This window comes from Moschus berezovskii, chromosome 26, assembly GCF_049115385.1.
Source record: "Moschus berezovskii isolate FMDL1 chromosome 26, NW_MosBer_1.0, whole genome shotgun sequence".
Classification (NCBI taxonomy): Eukaryota; Metazoa; Chordata; class Mammalia; order Artiodactyla; family Moschidae; genus Moschus; species Moschus berezovskii.
In genome coordinates, this window is record NC_142485.1 from 22,423,292 (window position 1) to 22,439,492 (window position 16,201).

General features: G+C 33.3%; 1 protein-coding gene across 3 annotated transcripts in view; it reads right to left on the minus strand.

Moving 5' to 3' along the window:
• SGCZ (sarcoglycan zeta) overlaps window positions 1-16,201 on the minus strand; it is a 407,822-nt gene that overhangs the window by 108,572 nt on the left and 283,049 nt on the right. For all 3 annotated transcript variants that reach the window (XM_088832535.1, XM_088832536.1, XM_055416515.1), the window contains one exon: window positions 5,573-5,660. In XM_088832535.1, coding sequence (XP_088688661.1) covers window positions 5,573-5,660 — 88 coding nt within the window. The remainder of the gene's footprint in view (window positions 1-5,572; window positions 5,661-16,201) is intronic.

The window sequence follows — 16,201 nt, forward strand, 5'->3', positions numbered from 1 at the left end:
CTCCTTAAATAGAGTGGGATCATGCCATCAGTCACATTTCCCTTTACACCTTTATTACAGGGAAGGTCAATATAGTTTAAGTAATCAATAGGATACAAATGGCTTTCCTATGGACAAATAATGTACTAAATGTAATTTTGTACATTAGTACATTTTTACTTGTATCCTTATAAGCTTAATATATTTCAAAAATATTTGTTTTGTCCTGTAGACTGCATTCATTTGTGTATATTTACTCAAAATGATAAGAAAACAAATAAAAATATTTTCCTTACAGAACTATAATTAATGTGTAAGTTTGTTTATCAAGGTTATCTTCTCTGAGGTGTGCTGTGCTGAGTTGCTCAGTCGTGTCCAGCTCTTTGCAACCCATGGACTTTAGCCTGTCAGGATCCCCTGTCCATGGGATTCTCCAGGCAAGAATACTGGCATGGGTTGCTATGCCCTCCTGCAGAGGATCTTCTCAACCCAGGTCTTTTGCATTGCAGACAGATTTTTTTACTATCTGAGATACCAGGGAATCCCATGAATACTGATGTGGGTAGCCGGCCCCTTCTTCAGTGTATCTTCTCTAGACATGAGTAAAACATATTTGATTTTTAAGTGCATAGCTGATTGACAGCCCCGGGAAAAGGAAAAGGATGGGTACAGACACCTCTGTTTGGGCATAAAGACTGCTTATATGTCCTACTCTCTGATGGGCCCCCTCATAAATCCCCTTAAGCAATGAAGGCAAGCTCTTTCAGAAGAAATCACAGAATCAACCCTGCTACAGAAGCTGTTAATAAACATTTTCATTATATATGGTGCTTAAGCCTCAAAATTTGAAATATTAAAAGAAAACTAGAACTAAATGTAAATATTTTGTTTAACTTCTTACAAATTGCATTCTCTCTTATTACCATAGAGTCAGACTTAAGACAACCATGACTCTGAGCATTGAAGATATATAGAAGAAAGGAAAAAATGAGGTGTTATATTGGTAGATTATAATTACCGTTTTTATATAATTTGGTTATGTCACTGATTTTTGATAAATGGATTTAAGAATATCAAAGATGAGTAAATGATCTGACGATAATAGCTAGCAGTTCCTAGGAGTTAATTGATTCTCTAAATGTATTGAGAGCTAAACAAGTAAAGTTATGATGACATATGAGATTCCATTTGAAGCACACAGTTGCGATTTGGGGCACATTTGAAAAGTAAATTTTAGGACAATGACATTATAATTATTTAATACACAATTAGTCTTAATGCTTTACTGGGATAATGGTAGACATGGTATCATGGAACTTGTTTATGACACAGGACTCCATTAACAGCAATTCTGGGTTTCTCAAACATCATTGTTTGTGACTGAGATTTAAATAAGAGGGCTATAGGAGAAAAATAATTAAGAACAAAAACTAGTTCTAACCGCTACTGTCATTCCTTGTTCAACTTTTCAGTTTATCCTTTTATTTTTATCCTCCAACTATAGACAGATGACAAAAGGTGTAAGAGATGAAAAAAAAAATCTTATTACTTTTAGCTATTACTTTATCAAAGATAAGCAATACCTGTAAGGGAATGTAAGAAAAAGCAACATAGAATTACATACCTTGATCAAAATTGGCTAAGAGCTACAAAAAAACCAAATTATTTTGTTGAAATTCCCATTTATATTGTTTAAACTACTTATGAGAGTAGTTTAAATATTTTCCATTATAGATCAATATAATGTTATTGGTAAATAAAAGATAACAAATTATCTCCATTATACTGTGGTAAAGGTTATTATATTTTTAGCAAATCTAATTACTATAGCATTAATTGTCACTATTATCAGTATTATGAATAGTGTTTATATAAAAACTGCATGACAATATTTCATCTGCAATGCCCTATGGAAATAGTTATTATTTTACATATCACATTGTAGAATTTTCCTGACTATGACAAGTTTCACAATACTAGTATATGATTTACATATTTTACCTATATTGTTTGATTGAAATGTTCTGAAAAATATAAAGTACCATACTATCAACATATATGAACATGTAACACCTAAAATCAGACTGTTTTCATCTCTTGTATAAAAAAGGAATGACCTGATTACATAGGAATTAATTACCGATTGAAAAATAAGGAAATTTGACTTGGAGAATGATTCTGAGAATTAAGTTCTTTTTTTTCTTCAAGGAGTCTGAACTTCTGGGATCCTGTACTTTCTTTACCCACTTCCCACAAATAATCTTATACCTCTCTTTCAGCTTTATTCTAAGAAGAGAAATCTGTAGGAAGAAATCTTGAGTTCATTGATCTTCAACTATGTTATGAAGGTCATAAAATAGAGTCAAACTTTGTGGGGAGATTCTGATATTATCAGAAATTTATGTAAAGCCTGGAACTTCAAGCACACACAAATTTTGTCTTTTTAAAAATTTACCCAAGGGTAAACTATTTAGTTTTAGTTTTTATTATGCCTGAACTGGCACATATTGTTGTTTAGTCAATAAGTCGTGTTTGACTTTTTTGTGACCCCATGGACTGTAACTCGCCAGGCTTCTATGTCCATGGGATTTCCCAGGCAAGAATACTGGAGTGGGTTTCCATTTCCTTCTTCAGGGAATTTCCCGACCCAGGGATTGATCTCATGTCTCCTTCACTGACAGGCAGGTTCTCTCTCTCTCTCTCTCTATATATATATACACACACAGGCTTCTCCAGTGGCTCAGAATCTGCCTGCAATGCCAGAGACCTGAGTTCTGTCTCTGGGTTGGGAAGATCCACTGGTGAAGGCAATGGCAGTCCACTCCAGTATCTTGGCCTGGAGAATTCCATGGACTGATGAGGCTGGCAGGCTACAGTTTATTGGTTCTCAAAGAGTTGGACACTAGTGAGCGACTAACACTTTTACTTCATATATATATATATGACCACGTCCCTAAATAAAAACAGAAAAATAAAAAAAAGGAAGTATGAAAAGAGGCTTAAAATGGTTATTTTATGTCAATGATTAAAAATGAACAGTGATTGAATACCTTACTTAAATTTGTCCGAATATCTCTTCAAATTATACCTAAAGATAATTTTATCCTGACATGATTAAAGCTTTATCCACACATCAGGCACACTTGCTGTGATGTGTTTTGTGGTATATCTTTGCAACAGTATTACAATACAACATGTATTCTTTCACACTCTAACAATGTAACTCAAGTGACACCAAAATTTATAAACACCATCATTCAAATAATAACAGATTAGCAACATAATTCCCTAAGATTTGCAGACAGTGAAATTTCCCCATTTCTTACGTACAGGTCTAAATAAATGTCCTTATCTCTGTTTTAGAGATGAGAAAACTGAGTCTCCAAGAGATAATTTTTTCTTTTTGAGTCCTATATGGTGTGACTCCAGATGTGAATACATTATCCCTCTCCGAGTCCCCTTTATCTACTCTTCCTTTGTTTTCTGGTTAGTGGGAAATATAAAGTGGTGAAAAGACCGAGGTCATCAACAGTACACCCAGAGGAGCAGGATATTAAAAGTTTTCAGGTTAAGCCTCATTGGAATGAGTGTGCTTCTATCTGCAGAAATATGCTGGTGCATCATTAACTTATTGATTTGCTTCAGTTAAAACTAAGCTTAATCTTTCTCCCCAAACCCACCACTCCTTCTCTCTCTCTCTTCATTCTTCTCTCTTTTCCCATACATAACTGGCAAGTATTGATTCTATATTAAAATGAATTTAGAACAGTGGTTGAAAACATAAGTCCAATGCTATCATTCTTTATGTTTCCTGCAGGAAAGCAGGCAGTGAAATGTAAATGATATTTGATTATCCTTCATATAATCAAACAGCCACTTTGCTCCATAGGCAGTACACTAGTTATGTAATGGTCGTATTTGACAGTCGACATTGGTATGTAATCTTTGTGTGTTTAATTTACAGGTTGGTATTTCCACTAACGACCTTTTTTTTTTTACTCTAGAAAAGAATGCAAAATAAAGTTCTATTCTAGGTTAAGAGTTCTCTACACTAAAAAAAAAAAAAAAAAGAGAGAAAATCTGCCCAGTTTAGGCCTGTTTCTGTAGTTCCAACATAGCAATAGTTAACTGACATGAACATTTAAATTAAGTACCTGGTGTTTTTGAATCACTTTTGTGTCCATAGATATATTTCTTCTCTCTAATTTTTAGTCCATTAGCCTATAGTTCCCCTTTGTAATAGATGTGTGAGTGTGTGTCCGTGCGTTCGAGCACTCAGTCTGTCTGACTCTGTGATCCCGTGGACTCCAGCCAGCTAGCCTCTTCTGTTCATGGGATTTCCCAGGCAAGAATACTGGGGTTGCCATTTCCTCTTCCAGGGATCTATCTGACTCAGGGATCAAACCCATGTCTCTTGTGTCTACTGTTTTGTCATCTGGATTCTTTACCACTAGTGTCACCTGGAAAGCCCCTTGTAATTGATATCATACCAGAAAATACTATCAAATTATAGCAATTGATAGATCTCTGCTGACAGTATTTTACAGTGTAAAGAAAATACAAAATAAATAATTATAAATAAAATTTAATTATATATATTTTTGAATACAAAATTTCACAATGTAAGTTTTAATTTGGCTTCATTGAAGCAAACACATAACAAACATTATTTCATATACCTAGAAATAAGTGGACAGAATTAAGCTCACGTTTATGAATCTCACATTTCATTGTCATACTCTTGTGCAATTTAATCAGAAATACTGGAAATATATATTTGCATTAAATGATAATTAATTTCTCTTCAAAGTAAAGATAACTTAGTTCCCCAAATTGCAGTTTAGTCTATAATATACTATCACATACATACAATATCAATAAGTATTAGGTAGTTTTCCCACAAAAAAATACAGTATTTCAAAAATATATTAGCAATTAAACAAAAATCAAGTCTTTGTATTATTTTACATAATTTTATCTGACTCTTAATTTCCCATTTCTCTTATAGAAATTAAGTTAAATAACAATGCCATGTAATATGAATCTCTAAATTTTTGACAATGAGAAAACATTAGTAATATTTTATCATAAACATACTAACAACTTCTAAAGCCTATAAACCTTAACTATATATAATTTCAACATCAAATTTATAATTGGTCAATGTTAAGTTTATATTCAATTATGTCATTTCTAATTTATACAAGCAGATAATATTTAGTAAATTATTTATTTAGAAAAAAGATAAATGATTTTGCATCTCATGTTTATTTAAGCTTATTTACTATAATTTAATATACTAGGGAGATATTTGTTAGAAAATGGTGCATTTCATAATTCAAGAGTAATAAAAGCAAAATATATGTAATTCAGTCTCACATTAACACATTGACAAGGGTAACAATGACCTTAACTAGCCTATGACAAATCAAATCCTGTGAAAGCTAATAGGGCTGCATGGGAATGTCTATATATATATAGAAAGAAATAATATATTAGAGAAAAAATATATTTTGCTTTTCCCAACTTAAACAACCACAGAGCTTTAAATGGAGTAAGATGGTATGAGCAATCTTTACCCCAAAGCACTCACCTACTGTCAGCTGTCCAGTTAACTGCCCCATGTGATTTCTTGCATTCACTGTTACATTCCTGTCAGACTGTAAGACCAGTGGACTATCCTGGGAAACATGTATAAAATAAAGAAATCAAATAAAAAATAGAAATATAGTCAAGATTTTATATATAAAATTATATTGCACTTGTTTGGGTATTATCAAAATTCTACTTCTTTGTTTTATATTAAGCAGCTCTTTTAACACCCCAAACACTGTTTGAAAAACACAAAATAATAAGGGTGCTTCATAATAACTATTTGACATAATAGGAATGTTTCCATTTGGATAAATAGGAATTAACTACTGGGTGCAAACATTTCCAACACTACTGATTATCGTACATCACTGCTGCAGTAACTTCTCTTTTTCTTGCCCTTCCATTGGCATAGATGCCTGCCTTCAGAGATATTTTAAACTCTGTGGAAATGGGGAAGTCCCTTTTTAAGTTGAACTTGCAACTTTCAGGTCTAAGCTTAAATGTTTCCTCCTTGAAAGTGCCTCCCCTGATCACTGTAACTACAGATTCATTCAATCCTCAAACTCCCGATCTCCATTTATTTTGTTCAGAGCACTTATCCCAAGACACATTTATTTTGCTAATGTATGTGTTTACTTGTTTTTAATTTGTTTCTGTCACAAGAGGAAATGTCCATGGGACAAGAACCATAGCAGTCATGTTGACAAATTTTATTCCCACTACCTAGCATACCGCTGAAGGAAAGCATTTACTAAATGTTTACTGAATGGACAAATAAATCATCATAATAAAATTGATATTACCTTATGTATCTAGCTCTTGTAGGAATGATTTTTAAGTCATAAGATGATTTAAGAAGGGCGGTATATAGAATAAGAGAATGTAAGATAGTTTATCTTTTAGCATAAATAATTTTGCTTAGATGTTTACTTTTATCACAATTTAGCACTCAACAGTAAAATAATTTATTTGAAGGACAATATCACTGTTTTAGAAATCTATGTACTAGGCTATTGCCACCGCCTCAGACAAGTAACTGACTCTTCTCATATTTTTATGATCTAAAACAAGCACGGTGATCATTTACAAATAGTTCATTCATTTATTCATTGAGCAAAAATATTTTGATAATAATGAGAATATATTAAGTACAGGCCTGGGACATTTCAGGGATCAAAATATAAAACAATACATGTCCTCATGGAGCCTGTACCCAAGATATTGAAACTATGAAAATCTCTCTCAACGTCATCCTTAAAATGTAAGTGGTTTCTCATCTCTATGTTAACGTAAATAAAATGCTTTCATACTTATATCATATAAAAACTCTTTTGAGAACAGAATTTGAAATTTGTGACTTGAATATACATAAGATTTTATATACTTTTTCTAGAGTTATTTTTTCCCCTTCTGACTAGATGAAAAGCACCAAGCAAAGATACACAAACACACACTCATGCACACAAATTTTCCTTTGAAAGTGGACTTTGTTAGTATGTCTAAACTAAGGCTTAATTTTTAAAAGTAATTTTCTACATTTTCAAGAACAAATGTGTTCTCAAAAGTGAGACATAGTTTAAAAAAAAAAGCCAATTTCATCCTGTCTCATCACAACTCATTTATTTTTGGCACAAATCGAAAGTGTGTTATCTGTAGCTAAAAACAAATCTAGTCCTTTTTGCATAGGTGTTTCTAAGCTGCAGACATTCATTTTTGAAAATATATGAAGTATATTTAATTAATTCCATCATTCCTTTCAAATGATATGTTCAAATTCTGTTAACAATATGGTTGTGGAGTAAGGACTGTTTGCAAATAATTATGCCCTGTAAGGAAACTGCACAAAGAGGATGGCTCACTAAAGCACAAAAATATTTTATTTTAAACTGGAAGAATTAAATATATGTTGCCTATGCTTTTAAAAAATGGAATTAATTTGAATGTCAGAAAAAGCAGAAGCCTATAAAGCAACTTGCAGTTCGGAACATTGTAAAAATATGTTAGCAGCATTTTCATTCATATATTTTAATATTTTTATTATATAATATATATGACTATTAGGATTTTTTTTGGTAATTAATTTATTTTTTATTGGAGGCAAATTATTTTACAATATTATATTGGTTGGTTTTGCCATACATTGACATGAATTCGCCCCGGGTTTACATAAGTTCCCCCTCCTGAACCCCCCTCCCACCTCCCTCCTCCCTTTATTCTCCCTCTGGGTCATCCCCGCATGCCAGCCCCGAGCATCCTATAACATGCATTGACCCTGAACTAGTGATTCGTTTCACATATGACAACATACGTGTTTCAATGCCATTCTCCCAAATCAACCCACCCTCACCCTCTCCCATAGAGTCCCAAAGACTGTTCTATACATCTGTGTCTCTTTTGCTGTCTCGTATACAGGGTTATCATTTGCATCTTTCTAAATTCCATATAAATGCGTTAGTATACTGTATTGGTGTTTTTCTTTCTGGCTTACTTCACTCTGTATAATAGGCTCCAGTTTCATCCACCTCATTAGAACTGATTCAAATGTATTCTTTTTAATGGCTGAATAATACTCCATTGTGTATATGTACCAAAGCTTTCTTATCCATTCGTCTGCAGATGGACATCTAGGTTGCTTCCATGTCCTGGCTAGTATAAACAGTGCTGCAATGAACATTGGAGTACATGTGTCTCTTTCAATTCTGGTTTCCTCGGTGTGTATGCCCAGGAGTGCGATTGCTGGATCATATGGCAGTTCTATTTCCAGTTTTTTGAGGAATCTCCACACTGTTCTCCATAGTGGCTGTACTAGTTTGCATTTCCACCAACAGTGTAAGAGGGTTCCTTTCTCTCCACATCCTCTCCAGCATTTATTGCATGTGGACTTTTGGATAGCAGCCATTCTGACTGGTGTGAAATGGTATCTCATTGTGGTTTTGATTTGCATCTCAATGATTATGAGGGAAAAACTGATGACACTATGTGCTCTTATTTGAATTATTAAACATGAATTTCTGTGATCTACAGCATACGAGCATAATCATTAGAATATACAAGGACTATGTAAGTATATTAAAATAGATATTTTTATTAAATATTTTAAGATGAGAGAAAAGTTCATTTTAAAGAGGCAATAAGCATTTCAGTTGATCTAACAGAGAAAGAGATGTGGGTTAGAACTGAAAATTTAATCATTGCATCTCTTTGTTTACAACATATCAACCTTCTCTTACTCTAACCACCGAGATCCAATTGAGGTTCTATCCCTGGCATTCTTTCCTTTTCATTACACAATTCCACCAAACTTCCCCTCTGAATTAAAATTTTGTATCTAGATTAAAATTTTACTATAATAAAAACAGCAATCTTTTTACTGACTATGCTATAAACATACAGCTATCAGAGGTCATGAACAATTCTCCACAGATATTCAGGTGGATATCAGTATGATATGTTATACAAATTTATTAAAATGTGATCAGGTGAAATTAATCAAAATTGAGTAACATTTTTCACAGACAAAATGCAGTCCATGTAAGAGCACTGTTTTCATTGACAAGTCACACTATCATTTCTGTGTTATATATCACCCCAATGACAACTTTTGGGATTAGAACCATGGCTTATACCTCTTAGGACCACACCATGATCTTTTACACAATATACACTCTGTATATTAATTATAACACAATTAATTAAAATATATACATGTGATTAAAATATATATGATGATAAAACTAATAGCAACTATTTCAAGAAATCTTAATTTATAAATCCGATTACAAACACATTCTTAGATGAAAATTACTATCAAGAAGTTACTTTTTACCAAATTTGACATTTATTGTGCTCATTTTCCCAAAGATCTCCATATAAGAAGATAACCTCCACTAATAAATCTTTGTTTTTCACTCTTTTAAAACAGTCCCTCTTCATGATCCTTTATAATTCTGTGCTCCAAATCTTTGAAAGCTAGTGTCTAGTTTCAGATATTAAGATATATATAGCAATATCCCTAGGAGTTTATTCTTGTTGAGAACATGAAGGGGGAAATCATATGGTGGTATTAACTCTCAAATAGGAATAAGACAGACGAGTCTATAAGGGTAAAAAGTTCCATAGGTGCCATATTATTCTGCATGGTACATTAATATAGATATCTCTTTTGGAGTAAGAACAATTTCTTCACTGAAGTCAACTATTTTCCGCCACCTGCATCTTTGCTGTGATGCTAAGAAACATACTTTCCTTCTTATGCTTCTCTTCAGACATAGCAGGTGGGAGATCCAGGGGAAAGACAATGCTCCCATTAAGAGGGCCTGAGAACCCTCACTTAAGATTCTTTTACAGTCACTTTTTTTATGACAAGGGCCTGCTTTTCACCTTGTCGATGGTCATAGAGAAATAATGCACTATGTTCTAATTTCAATGCTTTTGTTATAATCTATGCAAGTGACTAAGGGAAAAATGATTCTATTCTTACTTCTATTGTGTTCACCTTTGTTTATCATAAATATTTACCAAAAGCCTGTGATGTGTCCATCTCTTTGCTGTGTATAAAACAGAAACAGAGGAAAGAAACTTTCTTCTCATATGAGTCCATTATCTAGGAAGTCAGACAAACAATAAACCCAGTACATAAAAAAACAGAGAGAATGTTACTAATAACAAACTGTTGCAACAGAGACTTCTCTAATAAAAAGTACCAGTTCTACTAATGAGAAGATGCGTATGTAAGAGGTCGTGTGTACACCAAGCACTTCAGCTTCTGATATTCACTCTCTCAAGGTTTGAACTATTAAATTGTAGTAGAAAAGAGTAGTACTAGGAAAAGCAATTAACACTTACTGGCACTTAGTCAATGCTGGACATGCAAGTAAAGTTCTAAATACTTTACATGTATGAGCTTACCTACTTATGAAGCTTACAGCAAAAGTCACCCATGAAACAGTCAAGAAATAAAGTGCTTGTAAGACAGTGAACCCTGACTGAATTCAAATAGTGAGACTCAGCATCTCTGCATCATGACTTCCTCATCAGTAAACAGGGTAATAATACTTAATCTGTGGGCTTTTCATAAGGAATTAATGAGACAATATATAAAAATGATTAAATCAGGGCCTACTAGCCTTTGCTAAGGGCATTCAGTGTTTACTTTTATTATTTATTCCACATTGTAATTACAGTACTCAACTAATAATGGTATTATTTATTATCATTCTTGTTTTACGGATGAAGAAACTTCAGCAAGGAGAGTGTAAGTCACTTGCTTTAAATCATGCAGCTAATAAATAACAGTATTTGAGGCCAGTTATCTGGGTATAGGATCTCTCGTGTTAACTATTCTGATACTGCGTCTCTGGTGGGTGATAACAGCCTAGGCTTTCTAAAATGCAAATCAGTATCCAAAAATAAATGTTAAAATTAATGGGACAAAATATATTTTAAAATCCCTTTAAACATTTCAGTCTCTTCAGTAAATATCTGGAACACATACAGTCATAAACTGTAAGATATAACCTCACATTGCTGTAGTCTATGTTTCAATGAGTCTGGTTCCTTTTTAAAATCTTGTCTTCTCAGGTTTCAGAGGAAGAGCAATAATACCTGAACTGCCCTCTGCACACACATTTTAAAATATATTACTTATGAGAATTTCCCTACTTTCAATCCTAAAAGAGAACATAACTAAGTGTCCATTTTGTTCAATATAGATGGCACAAATTTGATACCTCATTTCTTGAGTTTATACAGTTTTACCAGGTAAGTTTTCTTATCTTCTCTGATAGAAATTATTATAATAAATCTGTCTTACCCCCAGTTCTCTATCTTCTTCCTCAATATCAAATCAGTGACATCAGATATGTTTCTTAAATATACATTTTTCTGTGATCTTTCTTATAATAGACTTGCAGTTCACATCACAATAACCGTATCCTCCTTGCATTAAGTCTTCATATCCAGTGTTATTTTCATAAAATATTTTAAAATTAAAAAAATTGATATGCTTGAATTATTATTTTCATATGCTTGAATTAAAGTAAATCAAAGTAAAATAAAACATTTATTGACTCCTTGATCTCTGCTGGGAACAAAATTCACATTTATTACACATGAGGTGCTTTTTCATATGATCCAGTTCTACTTTTCTAGCTCTATTTCACACCACTTAACCATGCAAGAATTGCCCAAATTTTCATGTTTCTGAAAATATGCCACTTTTGTGCATTCTCATCTTCTGTTCCCTACATGTGAAATTCCTATCCATTTCTCCATAACTGGCAAAACTATAGACATTTTTCAAGTCCCAATTCAGTTATGTCCTCTGTGATGCTTTCCTGCTCCTGCAGAGTCAAAATGTACCTGCCACCCTCCAGGTTCTCTGTGTTCACGTCTATCAAGTAGTAGTCACGGGATCTTTGGTTTGCCTTGTTTTGATCATTCTGTCCTGAACGCATAGTGTGTTGTCATTTTCTTTTACAAAGACAGATTTTTGAAAGTATACTTTGTGCCATGTTTGGCACCTCATTCCTCTACAATAAATGTCTGTTAAGTGAACGGACCGAACTGGGCATATTTACTTCTTAATGCACTCAGGCTACACGTGTTTACTTGATCTGAGTTCAGGTCACACAAAACTTATCAATCTCTTGCACCATTTTTTTTTTTTTGGACCCAGAGCAAGTTTTCTAAAAAACCATTTAAGTGGAACGAGTTATATTACATTTCGATTTGATTTATATTCATCATCTCTCTCTGCCCAAGGCAGCCACTTCTTTCCTAAGAATCTGACCCACTTAAGAAGATGAAAACCAGGTAGTTTTTAATTCTTTGGTTAATAAAACACTTACTTGAAATTTCATTTAATTGCTGAATGCAAATCATTTAATTGCTGAAATTTGTATTTTAAGGTACAAGTATTAATCATGAATATATCTAGAGGTGTTAAACTGCTTTCCCCAGTCCTCTGAGTTCACATTTTAACTTGAATGTGAAGTGGTACAGCAGAGAAAGAGCATTTCCTCAATGAGCTTTTCTGTATTTCTATTCTAACACGTTCACTGAGTTGCCAGACCACAGGTGAAGTCATAAAGAATGATGGCACAGTACTATATGATAATAGCATAGCAGTTACCTGTTCTATTTGGTTTCTAGTTTCATCCTTAAAAATAGATTCGATTGCATTTTCTAGAAGGGTTATGGGAGTTCACATATGAAAAAAATGATATGTGTGTCAAAGCTGATCCATTATTTTCAAAATATTTTAAAAGCACAGAGAAAAAACAAGTTGTTTTATGAAACAAGTTACTGTTAAAATTAAAAACAAATGGAGACCAGCCTTGAAAATTCCCTAAGCAGACAAAATCAGTTTAGTTATACAAGGAAAGCTTAATATAGCTTACTTTGCAAGACTAGCTTGAACTGGGTCATTTCTTGCTTATGCCTCTAGAAGTCATAAGCAAAATTTACGTTGTTTTCCAGGGTTGATATGAGGTAACCACTAACTGATTCCCTATCATTTAAGACAAAATCACTGTAAAGAACAGTTACTGTCTATTTACCTTATAAGCTGCTTTATAACAATATTCCTCTGAGCCTCATTCCATATTTTGGCTTGAATGCTCACAGTTCTCAATCTGTCTTTTTGGTGTGTGAATAATAAAGTTTTACTAAATACTCCTGCAATGATTCACCAGTTTAACTTTTGTTATTTCTGATCTTTGATACAATCTATATTAAAATAGCAGAAACTGCTAGGAATTTCTTAATGCAATAAATTAACCAATTTAATATTAGTAAATATTGTATTGAAAGGCATTTTTGTGTTAAAACCCAGAATTAGTGATATATTGAGAAATAAGTGAACTCTTTTTTTGGTTGAAAAATTACCGCAGCCTTTTGAAATACTTTTAAGTGTGAAAAGTATTATAGTTTCCCTTAATTATTCTTTTTACATGAAAAACAGAAGACAGATGCCATATGAAGAGCAAACAGAAAGAGGAGAAAAATGTAAAATATTTACGCTTTTATTAAAATGGTTCTTCATCCCAAAAGATATTGTGTTATAAATTTAACACAATATTTAATTGGGCACTAAAATCTATAAACATAACTAAAGACCTTTCAAACCATGAGAAATAATTGTGTTCAAATACATAGCTTGTTGCTAGAGTTGAACCCCAAATTTTACTTTGACTTTCCAGGCAGTTAAGGCAAAATAAAAATGCTATGTTATAAAATTTTCAGTGCCTGATAAAAAACAAGCCAAGGAATTTATAGGAAAAGTATTTACCCCCAATACTAGCATTTCATCTTCTCGATAAGAAGTTTAAATACTCTCATTTAAAGCATTTGTTTTCAAATTCAGGCAAATCAAATGTACTGCATTCTCTGCCCTGAGGCTTGCCTGACTCATTGCTATTGGCAACCAGATGTTGAATACTAAGGAAGAAGTCAGAATTTCTACTTCTGTCAGAAAATCAGTGAAATGGTAAAAATGAATAAATGAATAAACAACGTTCAAAATCATTTTAAAAGATTCCAGCTATTACATTGGGTTTCATCTCCCATTATGTGTATCCAAGAGTAATATATTAATTATGCACTCATTAATGACTTACATTAATAACATACAAGATAAAAACCTTTTCCTATTTAATTCTTCTGCTGAACATATTTAGAAGTAGAATGAATGTGTGTACTTTACCATTTTAGAAAGTGAAAGATATAATTTACCTTGTTATCTGCAGGAGGAATTTGTAATGCCTGAGATTCATTATTCTAAATATGAGTGATCAATTTAATAAAGCTGTAGACAGTGTAAGAGACTAATTTGTATTCATATATATTCACATTCTGCACTGTAAAATTCTTCACAATTAAGTAACTATGAATTTGCAAAACGTTAAAAATAACTTTCTCATCTATGATGTGAAGCAGGAACTAGATTCAAAACAATCATATGTTGATTTCCTACTCTCTCTCCAACTCTAGCTGCTTTTGCTTCTTTTGTTAAAGGGCAGAGAGAGGGGAGGTGCACCCTCTCATCATCTCAGAGCTTGTTCCAGAGAATTCTTTCTTCCTCTTTCCTCTTCCCTAACCTCTGAATCTCATATCATCCTACTATATATTCCACTCTCTCTGGTTGCCCTCCTTCCTGGAAGACTTTATCTCTTAACTCATTCTTTGTCATTCCAGCATCATTAGAGTAAAAGTTCTTAGTTGTTTCATTTACTACACAATTTTCTGATGCTCTAAATTGTTGAATTCTTGGTCTCTCCTCCCATGACTTTATCACACACCCTGCATTAGCCTCCCTGGTAATTATACTGAGATTATGAAATGGCAACCCACTCCAGTGTTCTTGCCTGGAAAATCCCAGGGATGGGGGAGCTTGGTGGGCTTCCATCTATGGGGTCACACAGAGTCGGACACGACTGAAGTGACTTAGCAGCAGCAGCATGACATTAATAATAACTGAAATTCTTGCATTGACTCCAGTTGAAGCTGTAGACAAGAAATGTTGACTGCCATTTCAGTAAACAAGGAATGTTGTCTGCATCAAACTGTCAGCCACTGCAGCTGCCCTGCTGGTACTCGCTGAGGGGATTTCAGGGTGCAGGAAAATGGGATAGGAGCCCTAGATAGTTAAGATGCATTGTGTTGTGTTGGTCACTCAGTCGTGTGAAGAATAATTTCAGTGAACCAGACTCTTGAATCTTCTCATACATAGGAATATGCCAAAATCACTAACTTGAGATGTCCATTTGAATCAGTAATCTTTTGATGTTTGACTACATGTTTTTGTTTTTTTTTTTAAGCAAATATTCTTATATATCCCAAATCTTCCTTTTCTTCTTTGGAATAGTTCCTCAGAGATATCTGCGAGGCTGCCTTCCCAGCCTAGTCCTTAGTAACAATTCTGAATAATCTGCAGCTTTGAGACTGTGGGCTTTTTTTCTTTTTTTTTTTTATGGTCAACAATATAGCTATCCTTTCAACTTGCTCTTCGTAGAAACTGACACTAGATTTTTCAAAAATTCTTCTGAATTGAGGTAAAAGTAAAATTTATAGTTAATGAAAAAACAACTATGTGACACATTTGCTTATAATCATCAAAAAATAGATTTATCAGAAATGATTACCACAGTTAAAATTTTTAAAAAAATTTAACCAACTCCCTCCCCCCAAAGCTTATGAGAAATGGATCCAAATTGCTTTTTTAAATGATTTAGGTAATCCTCCCCCAATTAGTTGACATAACTGTGAATGACTATAACTTGTTGGAATTAAAAATCATTCAGGGACTTCCCTGGAGGTGCAGTGGTTAAGATTCCATGCTTCCAATGCAGGGATTCAGGGATCGTGTAGCAGGTGGTGTGGGTTTGCTTCTTGGTCAGGGAAATAAGATCCCACATGAAGCGAGTGGCCAAAAAATAAACGATTCAGCATGAGATATATTCTAGTTTTCCTGAGTACCTTTACAGTATAATGCCTAGATTGAGAAACCTGTTCTCATAATTAAGTAGCTAGAAAAAAACAGATTCACTATACATGTGTTACTTAATTTGTGAAAACTTTTGAAGTACATTAAAAATAATCATATCACACTGATTTATCATCAGTATTG